The sequence below is a fragment of the Anguilla rostrata genome, chromosome 7 (genome assembly GCF_018555375.3).
Source record: "Anguilla rostrata isolate EN2019 chromosome 7, ASM1855537v3, whole genome shotgun sequence".
NCBI classification, from domain to species: domain Eukaryota; kingdom Metazoa; phylum Chordata; class Actinopteri; order Anguilliformes; family Anguillidae; genus Anguilla; species Anguilla rostrata.
Genome location: NC_057939.1, coordinates 1,175,422 through 1,193,944, shown reverse-complemented (window position 1 = coordinate 1,193,944; position 18,523 = coordinate 1,175,422). Strand labels below are relative to the sequence as shown.

The 18,523-nt window shown below is 51.0% G+C and overlaps 3 protein-coding genes across 3 annotated transcripts in view; all 3 read left to right on the top strand.

Moving 5' to 3' along the window:
• The first annotated feature begins 85 nt into the window (after positions 1 to 85).
• LOC135258554 (zinc finger protein 628-like) lies at positions 86 to 5,418 on the top strand. Its single transcript, XM_064342021.1, has 5 exons — positions 86 to 628; positions 2,039 to 2,430; positions 2,755 to 2,918; positions 3,308 to 3,441; positions 3,663 to 5,418. The coding sequence occupies exons 2-5, from the start codon at positions 2,160 to 2,162 to the stop codon at positions 4,747 to 4,749; spliced, it is 1,656 nt and encodes a 551-aa protein (XP_064198091.1). The 5' UTR covers positions 86 to 628; positions 2,039 to 2,159; the 3' UTR covers positions 4,750 to 5,418.
• Positions 5,419 to 9,589: 4,171 nt separating this feature from the next.
• LOC135258467 (gastrula zinc finger protein XlCGF7.1-like) lies at positions 9,590 to 10,718 on the top strand. The gene has a single exon (XM_064341895.1). It carries the CDS (start codon positions 9,677 to 9,679, stop codon positions 10,607 to 10,609), a length of 933 nt encoding a protein of 310 aa, XP_064197965.1. The 5' UTR covers positions 9,590 to 9,676; the 3' UTR covers positions 10,610 to 10,718.
• Positions 10,719 to 12,577: 1,859 nt separating this feature from the next.
• Positions 12,578 to 18,523, top strand: part of syt4 (synaptotagmin IV) — a 6,893-nt gene continuing 947 nt past the window's right edge. Inside the window, exons 1-3 of the mRNA XM_064341889.1 lie at positions 12,578 to 12,946; positions 14,633 to 15,468; positions 18,039 to 18,159. Of these exons, the coding sequence (XP_064197959.1) occupies positions 12,913 to 12,946; positions 14,633 to 15,468; positions 18,039 to 18,159 (991 nt within the window). The 5' untranslated portion in view covers positions 12,578 to 12,912. The remainder of the gene's footprint in view (positions 12,947 to 14,632; positions 15,469 to 18,038; positions 18,160 to 18,523) is intronic.

The window sequence follows — 18,523 nt, the reverse complement described above, 5'->3', positions numbered from 1 at the left end:
GAGAGATCTGGCCGGGGTGAGGGGGCTGAAGACCGATGGCAGGCAAGGCGGAGCTGGGCTGTTTGCTGCCGTTCCAGACTAGCAGCAAGGTTTTAAACTTTGTGAGCAGTGACTGGCAGCCAATGAAGTAAGACAATAAGGAGTGTGACATAAGCAGAGAAGTGGTGGAGCTGTATTCTGTATTAGCTCTATGATAGCTTATAATGATTTTCACAATAAATGGGATTTTGGCAAAGATTGTTAAGATGCCAGATAAACAACATTTAAATGCAACATTACCGTATGTATCATACAGCAGTATCCTGCCAATAGGCGCGAGGCCGCTGAGAAATTATTTGCGTTGATTTGTATGTATGACCACAGATCTACACCTAGCCCGAAACTGATCTAGTCTACTGAAGATCAACACTGCCTCCTGCTTGTCGCTAAAAATGTCGTTTGCATACGTCACTTTGGGGGAGGGGCAACGCGACAGATCCTCTCGTAGGAGAACCAGGAGGCGGGTTGTTGGTGTCAGTCGAATAAAAATTACCGTTACACTAAATTATTTTCCATAATATACCGTTGTGTTTATTTACAGCTACTGCAAACGATCGTATCCCCGAATGACCAGAAATTATCTGCAGTGGTGAGTGAATTGATGCGTGTGTTTTGTTTATCATAGCAGTAGCAACACTTCCTTGTTAGCTAGACTAGCTGTGTTTCACTGTCCCACATCTGGACAGGTCTATTTCTGCTGGCTCGCATCGCTTGCTAACAAGATAACGCTAGTTGCACAGGTACCTTTGAAATAACCGAGAGTCAGTATTTGATTCTGTACCAGCAATTCATTCGATTTGGTTACGGTGGTGATTTCACCAAAATTTCAATATTTATTTATTGCAGGTCGCAAATATAGCTAACGGTAGATTGATACCAAGATTGAATCATTTCAATAGCTTTGTTTTAATCAACGACGAAGGATAACGTGAAGTACAGTTAAACATTGCAAGCAGGGTACATTTGGACAGCTGCAGTTTCTAAAGTTTCTTTGATACACGATCAAGTATTTCATATCAATGAGAATACTCAGTAGGCTTGACCACCTAGTGCCGTAGCTTTTACTAACTGTTAGTTGTTCTCACGTATTTTTGTGTGCAGTTTTGTGCGGTTAATGGTAACGGTATTTGTTTATCTTTACACGTAAAGTTTCTGCTTTCAGACAACCAAGGTTTTACAGGCTCCAAGGATAATTTAACCGGATTAATCAGTTAATTAATTTGAATTAATCTTGCATCTCCCTGTGTCCACTCCTTGGCTGTCTTTCTTACGTAGGTAAATACCTCAGCCTTGTTATTTCATGGTTTCCGTTGGCAGTATGGGTTCTATCTTTCTATATGATTCCATGATGTTTTATGTTTTTTGATGTATAACAGTATGGGGAAGGCCCTTTCCTGTTTAAGCATGACAATGCCCTGAACACACGGCGAGGTTCATATAGAAATGGTTTTGTCGAGTGTGGAAGAACTATACTGGTCTGCACAGAGCCCTGACCTCAACCCCACCCAACACCTTTGGGATCAACTGGAAAGTTAACTGTGAGCCAGGCCTAATCACCCAATCAGTGCCTGACCTCACTAATGCTCTTCTGGCTGAATGGAAGCAAATCCCTGCAGCAGTGCTCCAACATCTAGTATAAAGCCTTCCCAGAAGAGTGGAGGTTGTTTTAGGAGCAAAGGTTGGACCAACTCCATATTAATATTCATAATTTTGGATGAGATGTTGGATGTCAGGTGTTCACATACTTTTGGCTAGTGTGGCTACCATTTAGCATACAAAAGTGCCACAGTTATAAATATAGCTGGCTACCCAACTAGATAGGAAGCTACCTAGCATTTCACATGTATTAAAAATGTATTAAAAATTGTAGCTTCAGCTAAAATAATATTACATTCTGCTGTCTTTCCTAGATTTAGCTACATTCTAAACATCTAGCTAACTGTTAGCTAAATAGCTATCAGTACAAATTGGACAGGCTCAACTAATGTTCTCCCCACAGTTATCCTTCTCACCTGTTGGTGGTGCACCTGCTGCTTTCTTTAGAGTAACAGCAGGTGGCGCTAGCAGAGGGGCTGAGCCGCCGGCCGACGCGTTGGGCTGGGGGAGGGGCCGCGTCCAGGATGTCGGACGTCGCAGGGAACGCCGCGCGGAACGCCTTCAACGCCCAGCTGGCCTCGGTGATGGAGTCGCTGCTGGCGGCGGCGGTGTGTGAGATCAGCCGGATCTTCGAGGGCAGTCTCTCGGACTCGCGGGCGGAAGCGGAGCGGAGCAGGGAGGAAGTGACGCTCCTGAACAGGAAGCTGGAGGCGCTGGAGGGCCGGCTGAAGGAGGCGGGGGAGGGGGCGGGCGTGACCTTTGACCCCAGCAGCTTCGCTCTGGCTCCAGACGCAGGTACGGGTGAGCAAGGCTCATGTTCACGGAGGGGGAGTGAGTCTGCGTACACATCAGACACCCCTGCCCCCTCCCTAAATTTCTGATTGGGGGGGGGGTGTTAATTCACATTTCTGATTTGTTAACGGACTCCTCATAGAATGCAGGAGCCACACTGCAGGACTGGGGTCAGGGGTCATCTGACCGCGCTCTCCATCCCACATGCTGTGCTCTGTTATTTTAACCCTGTGTCCTCTGGCCTGTGCTGTTTGGTCTGTGCCCTGTGCTATCTGGTCTGTACTCTGTGGTCTGTGCTCTGTGCTCTGATCCTTGCTCTCTCCCCAGGGTTTGGGGCGGGTGCATGTCTCTCGGGGGGGCCCCAGGTGGACCCCCAGCGGGGGGGGGACGAGGCTGGCCAGGTGAAGGACGAGCTGCAGGTGACGGAGCTGGAGTCGGTCAGCTTCTTCCAGGACGGTGCGGAGCTGGACCGGGTACACGTCAAAGAGGAGGTCGGTCTGCCCCCCCCGTGCACTCGCCAGACCACTTCCTGTCAGCCTGTATTTACCCGCCCTGGTCAGTGTGAAGGACCGGCGTCCGCTGAGCCCACAAGCCCAGGGCTGATGCGTCACAAGCCAAATAGCAAATACTGTTCATTTCGCCACATTTTCAGTACAAGCAGCCAGGAAAAAAGGTGTGCACACCCGGTGATTGTTGAGTGCATGGAGAGAAAAAAATTATTGTGGATTAAAACACCCCCCCCACCCCCAAAAAAAAGCCTTTTGTCAAAGATATGTCATGTAGGAGATGTCTTATTGTAATGATTAAAGTGATGTAACTTAAAAAGATTGTGTAGTAAAAATGAGATTTTGGGGTACTGAAGCTCTGCACCCTCTGGCAGTCTGCAGTGGAGGACCCTGAACCCCGTCCTGTGGAGGGGAAGGGGAGGGAGGGGGCTGGAGCCCCAGGAGTCTCAGCTCACCTGCGGCCCGCTTCAGACGCCAGCCTGGCAGGCAAGCGCACGGCCTTTCATCTGTGAACACACCTGAGAACCTGAGAACACCTCACACCTGAGAACACACCTGTGAACCTGAGCACACACCTCACAGCTAAGAACCTTAGAACACACCACACACCTGAGAACACACCTGATAACACCCTCACACACCTGAGAACACCTCACAGCTGAGCACACCAGAACACACCTGAGAACGCACCTGAGAACCTGAGCGCACCTCACACCTGATAACACCCTCACACACCCTCACACACCCCACAGCTGAGCAGTGTGTTTCTGTCCATCCCACAGCTGCAGGGGACGGCACTGTGAGATGGACGGTGGTTCCGGGGGCGGGTCCGGGCCCAGTCCTGGCGCAGAAGCCTGCGGAGGGGCCGGCGGCAGCGGGTTTGGGGTGTGTCCCGCACCAGCCCCTCCCCTCCAGGCCCGGCTGTGTCGCCAAGGGGTGGGGCAACACCGTGCTGAGCGGCGACGCGGCGGGAGGGTCCGGTCACGGTGTCAGGACCAGGCTGAGCCCTGCGCCTAGCCACGCCCACAGAAACGGACACGCCCACAGACCTGCCCATGACCACGCCCCCAAATCCGCCCTCAGCTGTGCTCACAGACCAGTCCCTGGCCAAAGAACTGCCCCAGACCACACCCACCGACCGCCCCCTGCTGCCCCTGAGGGTGCCCCCACCAACGGATGGGCTGGCAAGGCCGGGGTACCCTGCCTGGTGGGGCGTGAGGCCCCCGTCCAGCCAGTGCACCCCCCTCCTGGGGGGCAGTTAGAGGGTCTGGATCCCGAAGTCGGGTTCGTGAGGTCTCCATACTCAGCGACAAACAGCGTCCCAGCTGTGCAGAGGTATCACCTGAGCCCCGGGGGGGCTCTGCGGGGGGGCCGGCCCAACACCTGCCCCGTCGCCAAGGTGAAGCTGAAGGCCCCCCTGAGCGCTGTGGGCAGGGAGAGACCGTACAGCTGCCCGTACTGCGGCAAGGCCTTCTTCTACCCGTCCCAGCAGAGGAGACACCTGCTGCGGCACACGGGCGAGAGGCTGCACCCCTGCGCCCAGTGCGAGAAGAGCTTCGTCACGCCGTCCGAGCTGAGCGTGCACGTGCGCGTGCACACGGGCGAGAAGCCCTACGCCTGCCTGCACTGCGGGAAGAGGTTCAACCGGACGGGAAACCTGCGGGCACACGAGCGGGACGTGCACCTGGGAAAGAGACCGTTCAGCTGCGCAGAGTGCGGAAAGACCTTCGCTCAGAAAGGGAACCTGAGGACCCACCAGCAGCGTGTGCACCAGTCCCAGAGACACTTACCTAGCACTGAGCGAGAGCGGTTATAACCCAGCACTGAGCGAGAGCGGTTATAACCCAGCACTGAGTGAGAGGGGTTTCACCTTAACCCAGCACTGAGTGAGAGGGGGTTTCACCTTAACCCAGCACTGAGTGAGAGGTCTTTCACCTTAACCCAGCACTGAGTGAGAGGTCTTTCACCTTAACCCAGGACTGAGTGAGAGAGGAGGCAGAGCATATGCACACACACACACACACACACAATCTGCTGGGGTCAGCATTCAATCAGTTATGAGAGTGAGCGAGAGAAAGGAAAGAGGGATGAAGTGAGAGAGAGCATCTCTGCTGACCTGGAGGGCTCATTCAGGACCCGTCTGCATGGCAGCGAGGGCCAGGACCCTGTGGAGGAGCGGAATCTGCCGGAGCTGCTGGTCTGTGAAACGCTTCACATAACTGAGTGACCCAGTGCACCCTGGGATAGGCTCCAGCACCCCCCGCGACCCCTGCTCAGGATAAGCGGGTATAGATAAGGGATGGGTGGATGGGTGGAAAGCTGTAAGAGCATCAATGTTGGATGCTCTATTTTTGTGTGGGAAAGAAACTTCTAATAAGAGACGTGTCTGAGATGAAAGTTTCAAAAAGGAAATTTAAAAAAACAGACAGCACCGAAGAAGGCATCATTCATATACTTGGTTTGTTAATAAAATGTGTGGATGTTTTGCTTTGTCAAAAAGCCCAATATTTTATTACCCCTCTTTCAGGTACTTTTCTGTAACACCTGCAAAAAGTCTTTTCACTCCCTTGTTACCTGATAAAAATATCGGGCTATTTCATTTAAATAATTCCAAGAGAATGTTCTAACATTGCCCCTTTACAGTTGTTGAGAAGTCGTTCTTCAGTAAGGTTTGATTGAATCATTTATTTTTCATTTTCTCAGTTCCCTGGCTCTTAGGGGCTAACTTCAATGCTGAACCACTTGTTGGGCAGGGCAGTCTGTTTTTCCCTGACTGAAGAAACTGTTCACATCATTGGGTCACGCTGCAAGTAGAAACATGGTATAACATGACTACCACCAAGGAAACGCTAGGAGCTTCGCTGTACTAATCACTGAGCGCATTTTATACGAAGACCAATCATGTAAGATATTCAAAATACAGGTAATACAATGTGTATCCACACACACACACATATATATGTATACACACAATATACACGCAATATAGGGTAGGCTGAAAGGGACTATATTTTGTTGATGTCAAAAATATTGTTTATAGTACAGACTTGTCATGCTCGGTTATCAATTTCGTTTTCATTTATTTTTATGATTAACCACCAAGAAGGCGGCATACAGTCACAGGAATAGATAGTAGCCCATTTCCCCTTAACGATACTTAAATACAGAATAGCTCTATTGTCAACACGATTATTCTATTTTAAGAGAATCCAATCAAATTTTCAGAAAATTTTGCATTCATCGAAAGTAAACTTACAAGCGAACAACGTATGAAACCCATCTATTTGCACGGGGAACTAGCGTGCTGAAGTGCAAATGCGGTTGCTATGGTATTCTAGTTATTACGGTTATTACAATACAGGATGAAGGCATACGATGCCTATAGGTGCATTAACACCACAACAATGTAGCTACTATACTAAAACAAAGTGCTCGTTGGCATGCATACAGAACACTGGACTCATAAAATATTTGAACGAAAAGACAACACGGTGGCTTTTTCACATTTTTAACCTGTAACTTTTAAGAGACTGGCAGCTGTTGGAGCGAGGGCGCAATGTCGTGTTTCGTGATGTCGTTTCAGACGCAGCTCGCCTCGGTAATGGAGATCCTGGTGAAAGCGGCGATTAGCGAAGTGACAAAGATTGTGGAGGGAAGCCTGGCTGGTCTGCAGGCAGAAATCGACGAGCGGAAAAAAGAAAACGAGTCCCTAAAACTGAAGCTTCTGGTGAAGGAGACGGAATGGAGAACAGAACGCGCGTACGGCTCGATTGCCCACGCCGCCAGCCACCGTACGGTGGGAGTCCAGGTCCATGACGGCGAAGTGGGGACGGGCGGTAAGCCTCTGCTGTCTTTAAATAAGACCCGTCTCGACCCGCCTTGCAAAATATTTTAGGCGTGTGTGGAATGTGACACCGGCTCAACATCTGGAAATGCGGACGATAACCAGCTGTGCGCTAACGTTTGTTTATAGTAGGCCTACCATTACATTGTAAAAATGTGCCGTTACTTTTTATGTTCTATCAGTATTGCTTAATTTTTCTGTTTCCAATTCGGTTAAACCTATTAATTGATAATCCTCATAATCACAATAATAATGATTATTACGATGATGCTCACCCTTTATTATTATTATGCTTATTATTATTATTATTATAATTATTATTATTATTATTAACAACAAATCATTGTGAGAGCCCAGAACAGTAATGACAGCCAGAGTGCCTACATTTTCCACCCCGTGTGCAGTGGGCCCTCGCAGTGTGCAACAGAGGCGCTTCTTTAAATCGCAGGATTTAAAAACCTCCCTTCAGTGGAAGGAAACTGAATTCAGGGGGGATTTTACCTTACAGCGTCACAGCACCCACACAATAAATACGCGCATGCATAATAAGACAGTGTGCGAACAGGAACCATTTCAGTAATAATAACAAATGAATAAATAATGATAATAATGGTTTATAATTGTGTGCCCCCCACCTGAGTGATTCCCAGTTCAGTCATTTAACATGAGAGTGATCACCATTCAGCCTCTGAGGTAGAGAGGGAGTGAACCATTAGGCAAGTTATACCCTGTCACATGACCACTGCTAATGGGCTTATGGATTGAAGCTGTATCATAATTGTGGATGGACGCTGTGCTGTCACTGGGGATTGGCTGGCAGGGTCACCCAGAGGGCTGTGATCAGTTCCCCTCCTGTCCCATAGGGGGCGCGCTTGCGGAAGAGGAGGGGTTTCTGGGCGAGGACTGGAGCTGCAGCCTGTGGAAGTCGGTGGCACCGCGACGGGGCGACGTGGCCAAACCAGAGTCCCACAGCGGCTTTCCGCTGGACCGGGCCGAGGTGGAGTGCATCGTCATCAAAGAAGAGGTTTGGGGGCTTTTAAATGCCTTTCATTGTAAAACCAATAAAAATCAGCTACCATTGGAATTCATCTGACTACAGTACCCATGATGCACGCTTGTGACTGCTTTGTGGGTATTCTACTCTGCAGACCTCAGCACTATTGTGGCGGCAGCAGACCTGGATTGAATAGTTTAGTTCAGTTGTGAACTTAATTCAGGGCACTTCTTAAACCCGGATAACAACGAATAGAAATATTTTATTTCCTTTTTTTTGCATGAAAAAAAACATACCTGCCACAATGTATGTATGGTGAATTATGAGGCCTGGCAATATTTATCCCACTAAAAAAACGGTTTTGACGTGATATTCCACTTCTGGTGCTGAAACATTTACCATTTAGCAGAACACCATGTCATACGGCATCTCTGTGAGTGCAAAAGATGTTGTAAAATGCTAGGCTAGCGCTACTGAATGGCGTTACTCTGTCATCCACTGTAGCTGCTCCTGTCAACATCTCCTCGTTATCAAAGGATCTCTGGTTTGGCACAGCTCAGAATGAGAGCAAATGACTACAGAGCAAATGAGACTCAATATGCTGCCTGTAACTAACTACATTGTGGGTATTGTAGTCCGCAGACCTGGAGGAGCAGGCCATTGGCCAAGGCTGTGCCAGTCAGCGGCAGGAGGAAGGCCACGGATTCGCCGGGAAAAGTAGGTGTGGCCCAGAGGAGGTGGTGCTTAATTCCACCAATCCCTTTCACACACAGGAAGAATGCCCTCTTGAGATGTGCAGGGAGACCAACTGATAATCTTTGACCTTTAGCCTAGTGGGATGAATGCCCAGGGTGGGCTGAATGTATAAAAGCTATATTTTGTGATATTTAAAAATGAAATCATAAGCCATTGTGGCCTGGCCTATGCAACAGTTCCTTTTTTCATGGCATTTTACAACAGAAGATAATACAATAAACACTTAGCTTATACCGCCTGCATCTCTGTGAAGCTCTATAGAGTGTTTATTTATGAAATGCAGTAATGTACTGGTACTGTGTGTGTGTATACGTGTGTGTGCATGTGTGTGTGGTTACGTGTGTGTGCATGTGTGTGTGTGTGTGTGTGTATACATGTGTGTGCATGTGTGTGTGTGTGTGTGTATACGTGTGTGTGTGTGTGTGTGTGTATACGTGTGTGTGCATGTGTGTGTGTGTGTGTGGTTACGTGTGTGTGTGTGTGCATGTAAAAAGCTGAGCTGTGTGTGCTCTCAGCAGGCGTTGCAACCTTGCCAGTCAGGGTCAAGAGCCACCCAGTCCCAGTGGTGTGACCGAAGGTGTGCTGTCCGACCTCCCCCACATCCTCTTGCGCGGTGGCCAAGACTATCTCTTCAGACTTAGCCTAGGGATGAACCCAGTGTGAATGTATAAAAGAAATAGGATAAAAAATGAAAAAAACCCTTTTTCCTGGCCTTGTACAGTTGCCTTCACGGCACTTTGAGAAGTATTCTAACTTAGCTTATTCCTGCCTGTGAGCTTTGAGATGTTAGACCAGTATGTCTGGTTGTGTCGGTGAATAGCTTGGTGAGTTTGGTACTTGTGGCGTGGTTGGTTGTCTTACGATCATGTGCATTTTGTGTCGTTTGGATAGCGTTGCTAAATGATGTTGCTAATGTATGCTTCTAAGAGGAGTACCTGTGTTTCCTGCAGGGGCGGTGGAGTCCCAAGCTGTTCTGGACGGGGGCGGGGCAGGGCGTGGCTCTCAGCCGCAGTGCTGCGAGGGGGAGTGGGGCTGTGGGGGGGGGTTGCCCCGGGAGGCCTGTACGAGCCGGAGTCCGAGCTGGAGCAGGAGGACCACACCCTGGGGGCGGGGCTTAGGGCTGGGCTGGGGGCGGGTCTGGACTTCATCATGGCATCGGCGGTGGGTGGGGCTTGGCAGAGCGAGCCGGCCTGCAGCACAGAGCAGCCCCCACCAATCGCCCCCCCCGCCAAGGACAAGGGCCCCCCGGGGGGCAAAGTGGGCTGGCCCACTCCGGCCAGCCCGTACACTGAGGGGGGGGAGGGGGCTCCGCAGCGCTGGCCGGACCAGCAGCAGGGAGGGGGGGGGTTCCACAGCCCCTGCCTGACGTACCCCAGCGAGGCCGGCGCCCCACCGCGCTTCCCCCGGGCGGAGCCTCAGGAGCGGGACACCGCCAGCGGCTTCCCCCCGCCAACGCCCAGCCAGAACTGCGTCGCCCCCGGCGACGGCCCCAACAGGTGCGGCCTGTGCGGCAAGACCTTCAGCACGCCGTGGACGCTGAAGACCCACCAGCGCGTCCACACCGGGGAGAGACCGTACTCCTGCGCCGTCTGCGCCCGGTCTTTCCAGAACATGGACAACCTGAAGACTCACCAGCTGGTGCACACTGGGGAGAGACCGTTCGGCTGCCCCCTGTGCGGGAAGAGGTTCAGCCTCCTGCGTAACCTGAAGACTCACCAGCGGACTCACACCGGGGAGAAACCGTACAGCTGCTCCCAGTGCGGCCGGACCTTTGGCCACCTGCAGAGCCTGGAGACACACCAGCGCATTCACACTGGGGAGAAACCGTACAGCTGCACCCACTGCGGGAAGAACTTCAGCATTGCGCAGAACCTGAAGACGCACCTGCGGATCCACACCGGGGAGAAACCGTACTGCTGCACGCAGTGTGGGAAATGTTTCAGCCAGCTGGGCAACCTGAGAACCCACCAGCGAACTCACACTGGGGAGAGACCGTACTGCTGCACTCAGTGCGGGAAGAGCTTCAGCCTGCTGCAGAACCTGAAAACACACCAGCGAATCCACAGCGGGAACAGAGCTTAGCCCAGGAGCCGTGCGGATAAGAACTGAACTGAGTACGTTTTGTTTTCAGGAAGGATGTTGAAATGTTGTCCGTCCTGATGCCTCCATTAAAACAATGTGCATTCTCTAACTCATCTGAAGCTGTGATTTGATGGGAAAATCAAATGGTCTGTAGATAGCCGGTATAAACAAGCCACTATTCATGCAGAAATGGTCATTGAGAAATACATTTTTGACAAAAGTGTAAATAAATTGCAAGTGATGCCTTCAGTAGAACTTTGATATACCCCACCAGTGAAAGTAAGGATTTAATTAAGACATTAATTAAGAGATTAAAGGTTTAATTAAAACTTGGTTTCATGGGTGTGGGCATGTCCCCTGGGCCTCGCATCACTATGGCAACGTAGATCCTGCTTCCTGTGCCGTGTCAGAGCAGCTGAGCCTGAGCCACTGAAAAACATCACTCCACGGCTCGCCCCACATCCCCCCCCCAGCCCCGACCCGCCCCGCCCAGCGCCGCCCGCCCAGCCAGCCGGCCGGGCCCACCGCCGCCCCACCCGCCAGCCGCGCGCCCCCAGCCCCGCCCCACGCCAGCCCACCACGCCGCCCCCAGCCCGCCGCCACCCGCTGCCGGCTGGGCGTGGCTTTGTGTGTTAGGCAGCCCTGCAGTCAATTTCTGTGATTACAGGCAGTGGAACATGTTTACCAGGTGAGGGCGCTGTTTCCAGAGTTGGAGTAACCCAATCGAATGAAAGTGTCAGCAGGTAGCCTCCATTACTCTATGGTGTGAAAAGCTGCTCCTTAATTCAGTGATGATTTAATTGAGGCGGGACAGGTTTGTGTTTATTTCACCATAATCCTGAATGTGGAAATTTTTACAACTTTTTGGTATTTTAGCATCACATTGCTACCCCACGTTTCTAGCTGTCTAAGTGAGAGCACCACAGTGCATTTTCACATTTGCATTACCGGAATCACGCTGGGAGGCACTCTTATTCGTACACAAGTGCAACGCAAAGCTCCAGGAACTGGCACGAGCTGATGCGAAGTCAGCAGCGTCACAACGGTGCTGCTGACGCGTAATCTACAGGGACAAACGGAGGTGAGAATGTCGTGACGCAAGTAGCAAAAGGGTTTGATGGAGCGGTGTTAGGTGTCGCACACTAAGCGCTGGTAAACACGGGATAAATGTTGAGATTTCAGCGCGGGGAGAGCACGTGTAGTGTGAACAGGCGGATTTGAGTCTGCGGCAGAGACGAGCAGTGACTCCGCTGTCCTGACTGTAGCGGGGATCTCGTTCCGCCACTGGGGGGCAGAACAGAGCATAGAGGCGTGGCCGGGGAGACGCCCCTTTTAGGGAAGTGATGCTGAGGTGCCCCGAGGAAGAGAGGGCCAGGTTTAAACCGGGTTCGGCGGGTTTAAACCGGGTTCACCGGTTTCCTGCCACAGGTTGACTTCACATTTAATATTATACACAATAATACTACCCGAGATGAGTCTGCGGGTGCTGTTTTTAATACCGTAAGAGGGAGTATCAAGACTGAAAGAAATGGTAGTTTCCACAGACGCATAATATTATTATAAGTATAAATAGGTATGAAGCTGTTTTTATAAAGGTTCTGCGGCTGCAAATTATCTGTGAGAAGAAACAATCATAACACGTTATACGTCACTGTAACGGGCAATACGTGCCCTAAAAAAGCATGTTTGAAGCACATTCTAAACTGTACGGCTTGTGTGTGTGTGTGTGTGCGTGCGTGTATGAGTATTCTGACATGCGTGTGTTGTTTTGTGTGTATAACACGAGAACATGCTGGCAAACACAGTTAACAGTAATAATGCATAAACAAACCCCATGCATTATTAAAACTGGTTTGAATGTACTTTTCGCAGGAAAGGCGTTGTAACGAAAGGGACGGGTTGCTGTGCTATTCCCCGGAGAATAAGGGGTGATTTCAGACAAGCCTTCGTCATAACTGCGTCAGCGGGGATGAACTGAACACGCAGGGAGCTGGGGAGACATTAGCAGCGCGGCGAGCAGCGACACAGGACCAGGACGAAACGCTCCACGAGAAAAATACAGAACATAGCCTACTGCGCGAGGAGAAAGACAGAGATATATAATCTACGTCAACACGACACACATATCAGTACTTTAAAGTCAAAACTGAGAAGAAAGACGATTCACCGCGAATATATATGAAAAGGCTTGATTGTGGCAAGGGGTGAGGACTACTAAACGGTGAACTACTCAACGGTGAACGGTTCGAGCCAGGCGGTGGAAGCCGAATCATTTCAGAACCTTGGACAGAGCGCGAGACATCATGGCTCCTGCGGTCGCGGAACAGGCGCAGTTTGGTGAGCGAATAAACAAGACACATCTGCGCTCCTCGCGCATCCTCACCCTCGCGAGCTGGCTACCATCCTGTTTGGCAAGCCTGTTAGAGATGCCTCGGTCGTTTGGAGCCTGACTAGATTCAGATTGCATCATTGTCTTTTATTATCTATTTAATTAAGGCGTATGCAGCGGGAAAACAATTCAGCATTTTTTCACATTATTCATACGCATATGATAAGTAATCGGCGGCTGTCGTCACGATAAATACCCTCGCTATCTTGTCTGATTTAATTTTTTAAAAACTATTTTATTCAAATATATTGTGCAGGTCGTAATATGCAGTTGTACTGTGCGGCTCGCAAACCTATGATTCGCATGCATTAATGAATTGGAATGGGTGGTGCGCATTCGCTGTTCTGAGGCTCAAATCCAATTTTGTGTGCGACCGACCCACCATTTTACACCGTGTTTGGGTGCGTCGGGCCAGCTGTCTCGTTACTCAGGTAATTGGTCTTGTGTGAAGACACTGCACCCGACCATGTCACCGCACCTCTGAGTCACTCTCAATCCAGCCTCAGCTACATCATAGAGAGCACGAGGCATGTACGTGTGTGGAGGGAGAGAGGGAGCGAGAGAGAGAGAGAGGGGAGAGAGAGAGAGGGAGTGAGAGAGAGAGAGGTGGGAGGGTGAAGGGTAAAGAGAGAGTGCCGCTATTGGAAATTTCCAGAGGTCTTTGGAAAGTAGCCTACGCCAGAATGTGCTGCGTATCCCCTGAGTGTAGGGGTGGGGGGTGGGGAGGGGATGGTGGTTAGGGGTTTGAGGGGGACAGGGAGTGGAACAGCACAACGGAGAGACTCCATTATGCAAAAACACGCCTTTGGTTCACAGACTGGGGGCTGGACCGGAGGAAACTGTGTTTGAGGAACGGTGACGTCATTAACTAATTGCTCTCCTTTTTGTGGTTTAGAAAATGGAGAGCTGGAGATAATCTGACTCATCATAAATGACTGACAGGACTTCCTTTCATGTCGTTTTATAGTTGATGTTATGTTGGGCAAGTGCATGCGATTATAGCCTTACTAACACCAACATCAATCAGCACTGATTCTCCGGGTCAGGAAGACTGATTCGACGTCAGCTCCAGATACACAGAATACTGTTGTCGTGTCGACCACATTTCAGTTTGGCACGGTGGTTTTTTGTTGTTGTTGTTGCCATCGGTGTGTTTCCTCCATTAATTTATATTGAACCACTAAAGCAAATTTTTACCCGCACGCAGTGAAATGTTCACCTTCTCTGTAAGCACACAGGGATAAATGTGTGCTCCAGTCAGAGCTGATTCAAAACTAACCATTCCGTCGTGCAGTTGCCTAAAGGCTTTACGTTATGAAATCGACTGGATGAATGGGTGAATGTAGGGGTTCAGCAGGAACTGAGTGGATGAATGGGTGAGTGTAGGGGTTCAGCAGGAACTGAGTGGATGAATGGGTGAGTGTAAGGGTTCGGCAGGAACTGAGTGGATGAATGGGTGAATGTAGGGGTTTAGCAGGAACTGGCTGGATGAATGAATGATTGTGGGGGTTTAATTGTTAATGACTGAATGAATGAGAGGTTCAGGGTTTTTTTGTTGACGACTGAATGAATGACTGATTGTAGAGGCTTGTTCGTTGATGACTGACCTGTGGCCTGCCTCCCTTCCCCCTCAGTTGAGTTCCCGGTGATGGTGGGCGTGGTCAGCGTCTTCGGCCTGGTCTTCAGCGTCTCGCTCTTCTCCTGGATCTGCTGCCAGCGCAAAACCGCCAAGGCCACCAAGACACCGCCTTACAAATTTGTGCACATGCTCAAGGGCGTGGACATCTACCCCGAGAGCCTGACCGGAAAGAAGAAATTTGGGGCCAACGAGAAGGCGGACACCAACGGCAACGGCAAGGCCACGCCCAGCCCCACGGGGACCCGGCCCCCCCTCCACCTGGACCTGAACGGGAACTTCTCCAAACCCGCCCACCTGAAGGTCCGCAGTTCCCCCGACCTGGACCTCCCCTCCCCCCACCCCGGGTTCGGACAGGGGGGCAAGGAGGCGAGCACCCCCGAGAGTGGGCTCTCCAGCCAGGCCCCCACGCCAGCCGAAAAGCCCCAGGACAAGGAGGGGGGGCTGGGCACCCTCTTCTTCTCCTTAGAGTACAACTTTGAGAAGAAGGCCTTCGTGGTGCACATCAAGGAGGCCCAGGGGCTGTCCGCCACCGACGAGCAGTCACTGACCTCTGACCCCTACATCAAGCTGACCATCCTGCCAGAGAAGAAGCACAAGGTGAAGACCCGCGTGCTGAGGAAGACCCTGGACCCGGCCTTCGAGGAGACCTTCAGCTTCTACGGCATCCCGTTCAGCCGCGTGCCGGAGCTGGCCCTGCACTTCATGGTCCTCAGCTTCGACCGCTTCTCCCGCGATGAGGTCATCGGGGAGACGCTGGTCCCGCTGGCTGGGATCGACCTGTCCGAGGGCCGCATCCTCATGAACCGCGACATCATCAAACGCAACCAGAGGGTACGGTCCGAGCCGCCGTTCTACCCACAATCCACCGCGCCCTTCCCAGCTCCTTGCTGGATTGGCCACTCATTAATTGCAGAGTGCCCCCTGCTGCGTTAAACATGTATATGCCTGCTTATTATTGGGCACCGCTAGGCAACAAAAATAACTGAGCAGCTAATGCTAATGCTCCCAGAAGGCTTTGCAGTAAGGCAGTTCAACCCATTAGGTCTTCTTCAGTCATTGACCAGCTCCTTCCAGTAGCTGAAGCCACTATTTGTTCATTTTGAACGTGTGGAGTGGTATTAGTACAACACACCCAGTGCCGCCACAAATAAACACATGCCATACTTATTTCACCCAGCAGGGGATGCTCATACTATATCTCTGTGTCACTTTGCAAAGAAATCCACTCATACACCATTTTGTGCAAGAAAAACAGGAGCAGGAAGTGTGTGTGCTGCGTTAGCATTGGGTTTAGCAGCAGCAGGAAGTGTGTGTGCTGCGTTAGCATTGGTGGCTGATAGTTGTAGTAGGAGTGGGGGGGTAGTTGTAGTAGGAGTGGAGGGGATAGTTGTAGTAGGAGTAGGGGTAGTTGTAGTAGGAGTAGGGGGTAGTTGTAGTAGGAGTAGGGGTAGTTGTAGTAGGAGTGGAGGGGTAGTTGTAGTAGGAGTGAAGGGGGTAGTTGTAGTAGGAGTGGGGGTAGTTGTAGTAGGAGTGGAGGGGGTAGTTGTAGTAGGAGTGGAGGGTAGTTGTAGTAGGAGTGGGGGGTAGTTGTAGTAGGAGTGGAGGGGTAGTTGTAGTAGGAGTGGGGGTAGTTGTAGTAGGAGTGAGGGGGTTAGTTGTAGTTGGAGTTGGGGTTAGTTGTAGTAGGAGTGGGGGTAGTTGTAGTAGGAGTGGGGGTAGTTGTAGTAGGAGTGGAGGGTAGTTGTAGTAGGAGTGGGGGGTAGTTGTAGTAGGAGTGAGGGGGTTAGTTGTAGTTGGAGTTGGGGGTTAGTTGTAGTAGGAGTGGGGGGGTAGTTGTAGTAGGAGTGGGGGGTAGTCGTAGTAGGAGTAGACTGGGTTATGACTCAATATCCTTAGTCACTGCAGTGTTATTTATTATTAAGTGCTACCGTGATGTCTCATTTTTTTAACATTGATTTTCAGAATATCAGTAGTGGCAGCATTATTGTGTCTACGGCAGTGGTGTCGGTGGTGGTGGTGATGATGATGATGATGGTGATGATGATGGCCCTCTGTTATACTGCAGCTTTAGGGTTAATCAATACCTGCTCTGCTGAGTGTGTTCACACACTTTAGCACAACAGAGACAATAGCTTTTGATTTTGGGCTGAGTGTGTGTGTGTGTGTGAGAGAGAGACAGAGAGAGAGTGCGAGAGAGGGAGACGTAGAAGCAAAGGGGCAGAGAGAAAAAGAGAGGGATGAAATGACAGAAGAAAGACAGACAGAGGGAGAGAGTGGTGGAGAGACAGAGAAGCAGGGAGAGCGGGTGCCACCATAGCGTTTCACAATGTCAGCCGTTTCCATAGCAACAGGACAAAGGCAACAATCACACAAAATTACGCATTTATCCGGCAATCAAAACAGGCACACGCAGCTGCTGAGACACCTGTGCGCACTGTGTCATCGGCAGCAGAGTAAGACAGCAGGAGCCTCTAGCGTTAGGATGGACCTGGGTCTACCTGTACGGGCCTGGGTCCAGTTCCAAACACAGGTTTCCGCACACAGCCATGATGCGCATCGTGACTGGGCCGGTGACTGCGCTCCTCCTGTCTGGTCATGCAGGAGTTTAACGACAATCATTTAACCAGAGAAGAATGCCCCTGGCCATCGGCGAATGCCCAGTCCTGATAACTACAACACCATAACTACATTTCCCAGCAGCTCAGAGCACTTTGGAATTCACGATCTGAATTACACATTACAGCCTCTGTGACATCACCACATGCCATTCCTGCTGGATACATGGCTATTTATAATTGACAAGGCTTAGTCCCCTTGCAGTCAGTGAATGCTTAATTATTGATGGCTTTAAAAGGTTATAGGGTCCCTCAGCAGCAGAAGAGTCGGGCGGGGGGGGGGGGTGGAAGCTGAGCTCTGGTTGCCATGGTGATGTAATGGTGTTTTATAAGGAATGGTTGGGCCCCATTAGAAGAGGCTGCTTTTGTTGGTCTCTTACAGGGGAGCAGTGTCTGTCATCAGAGTGTCTGTACTGCACACAGAGAGCACAGGGTCTGTACTGCATACACACAGATCACAGGGTCTGTACTGCACACGCACATGACACAGTCTGTCAGAAGGGGGTCTGTACTGCACACACACGCAGTGCTGTGTCAGAAGGGGGTCTGTACTGCACACACGCAGTGCTGTGTCAGAAGGGGGTCTGTACTGCACACACACGCAGTGCTGTGTCAGAAGGGGGTCTGTACTGCACACACGCAGTGCTGTGTCAGAAGGGGGTCTGTACTGCACGGTGCTGAATTCACAGAGAGATTAGCAGGGAGTCTCATTCATTATAAAAGCGGCTGTGTAACTGTGTCTTGCTCAATCTTTTCTCCTTTTTCTCCTTCCCTCTCTTTTTGCAGAGGAGTGCAGGCAGGGGTGAGATCCTCCTCTCTCTGTGCTACCAGTCCACCACCAGCACTCTGACTGTGGTGGTGCTGAAGGCCCGTCACCTGCCCAAAACCGAGTCCAGTGGACCCTCAGGTGAGGCCTGGCCCGGAGCCACAGTCAGGGGCCACATACATGGGTCACAGTCAGGGGCCACAGTCAGGAGCCCCATTTAGGGGCCACAGTCAGGGGTCACAGTCAGGAGCCCCATTTAGGGGCCACATGTAGGGGCCACATACAGGGGCCACAATCAGGGGTCACAGCCAGTGGCTACAGTCAGGAGCCCCATATAGGGGCCACAGTCAGGAGCCCCATTTAGGGGCCACAGTCAGGGGCCACATACAGAGGCCACAGTCAGGGGTCACAGTCAGGAGCCCCATTTAGGGGCCACATGTAGGGGCCACATACAGGGGCCACAGTCAGGGGTCACAGCCAGGGGCTACAGTCAGGAGCCCCATTT

Excerpts from the sequence above, each read along its gene's own strand:
- LOC135258554 (XM_064342021.1), top strand. The coding sequence starts at position 2,160 with ATGTCGGACGTCGCAGGGAACGCCGCGCGGAACGCCTTCAACGCCCAG. Across the intron at positions 2,919-3,307 it reads GGGTACACGTCAAAGAGGAG|TCTGCAGTGGAGGACCCTGA; the intron begins GTCGGTCTGCCC and ends ACCCTCTGGCAG. Across the intron at positions 3,442-3,662 it reads AAGCGCACGGCCTTTCATCT|ACACACCCTCACACACCCCA; the intron begins GTGAACACACCT and ends GATAACACCCTC.
- LOC135258467 (XM_064341895.1), top strand. The coding sequence starts at position 9,677 with ATGGCATCGGCGGTGGGTGGGGCTTGGCAGAGCGAGCCGGCCTGCAGC.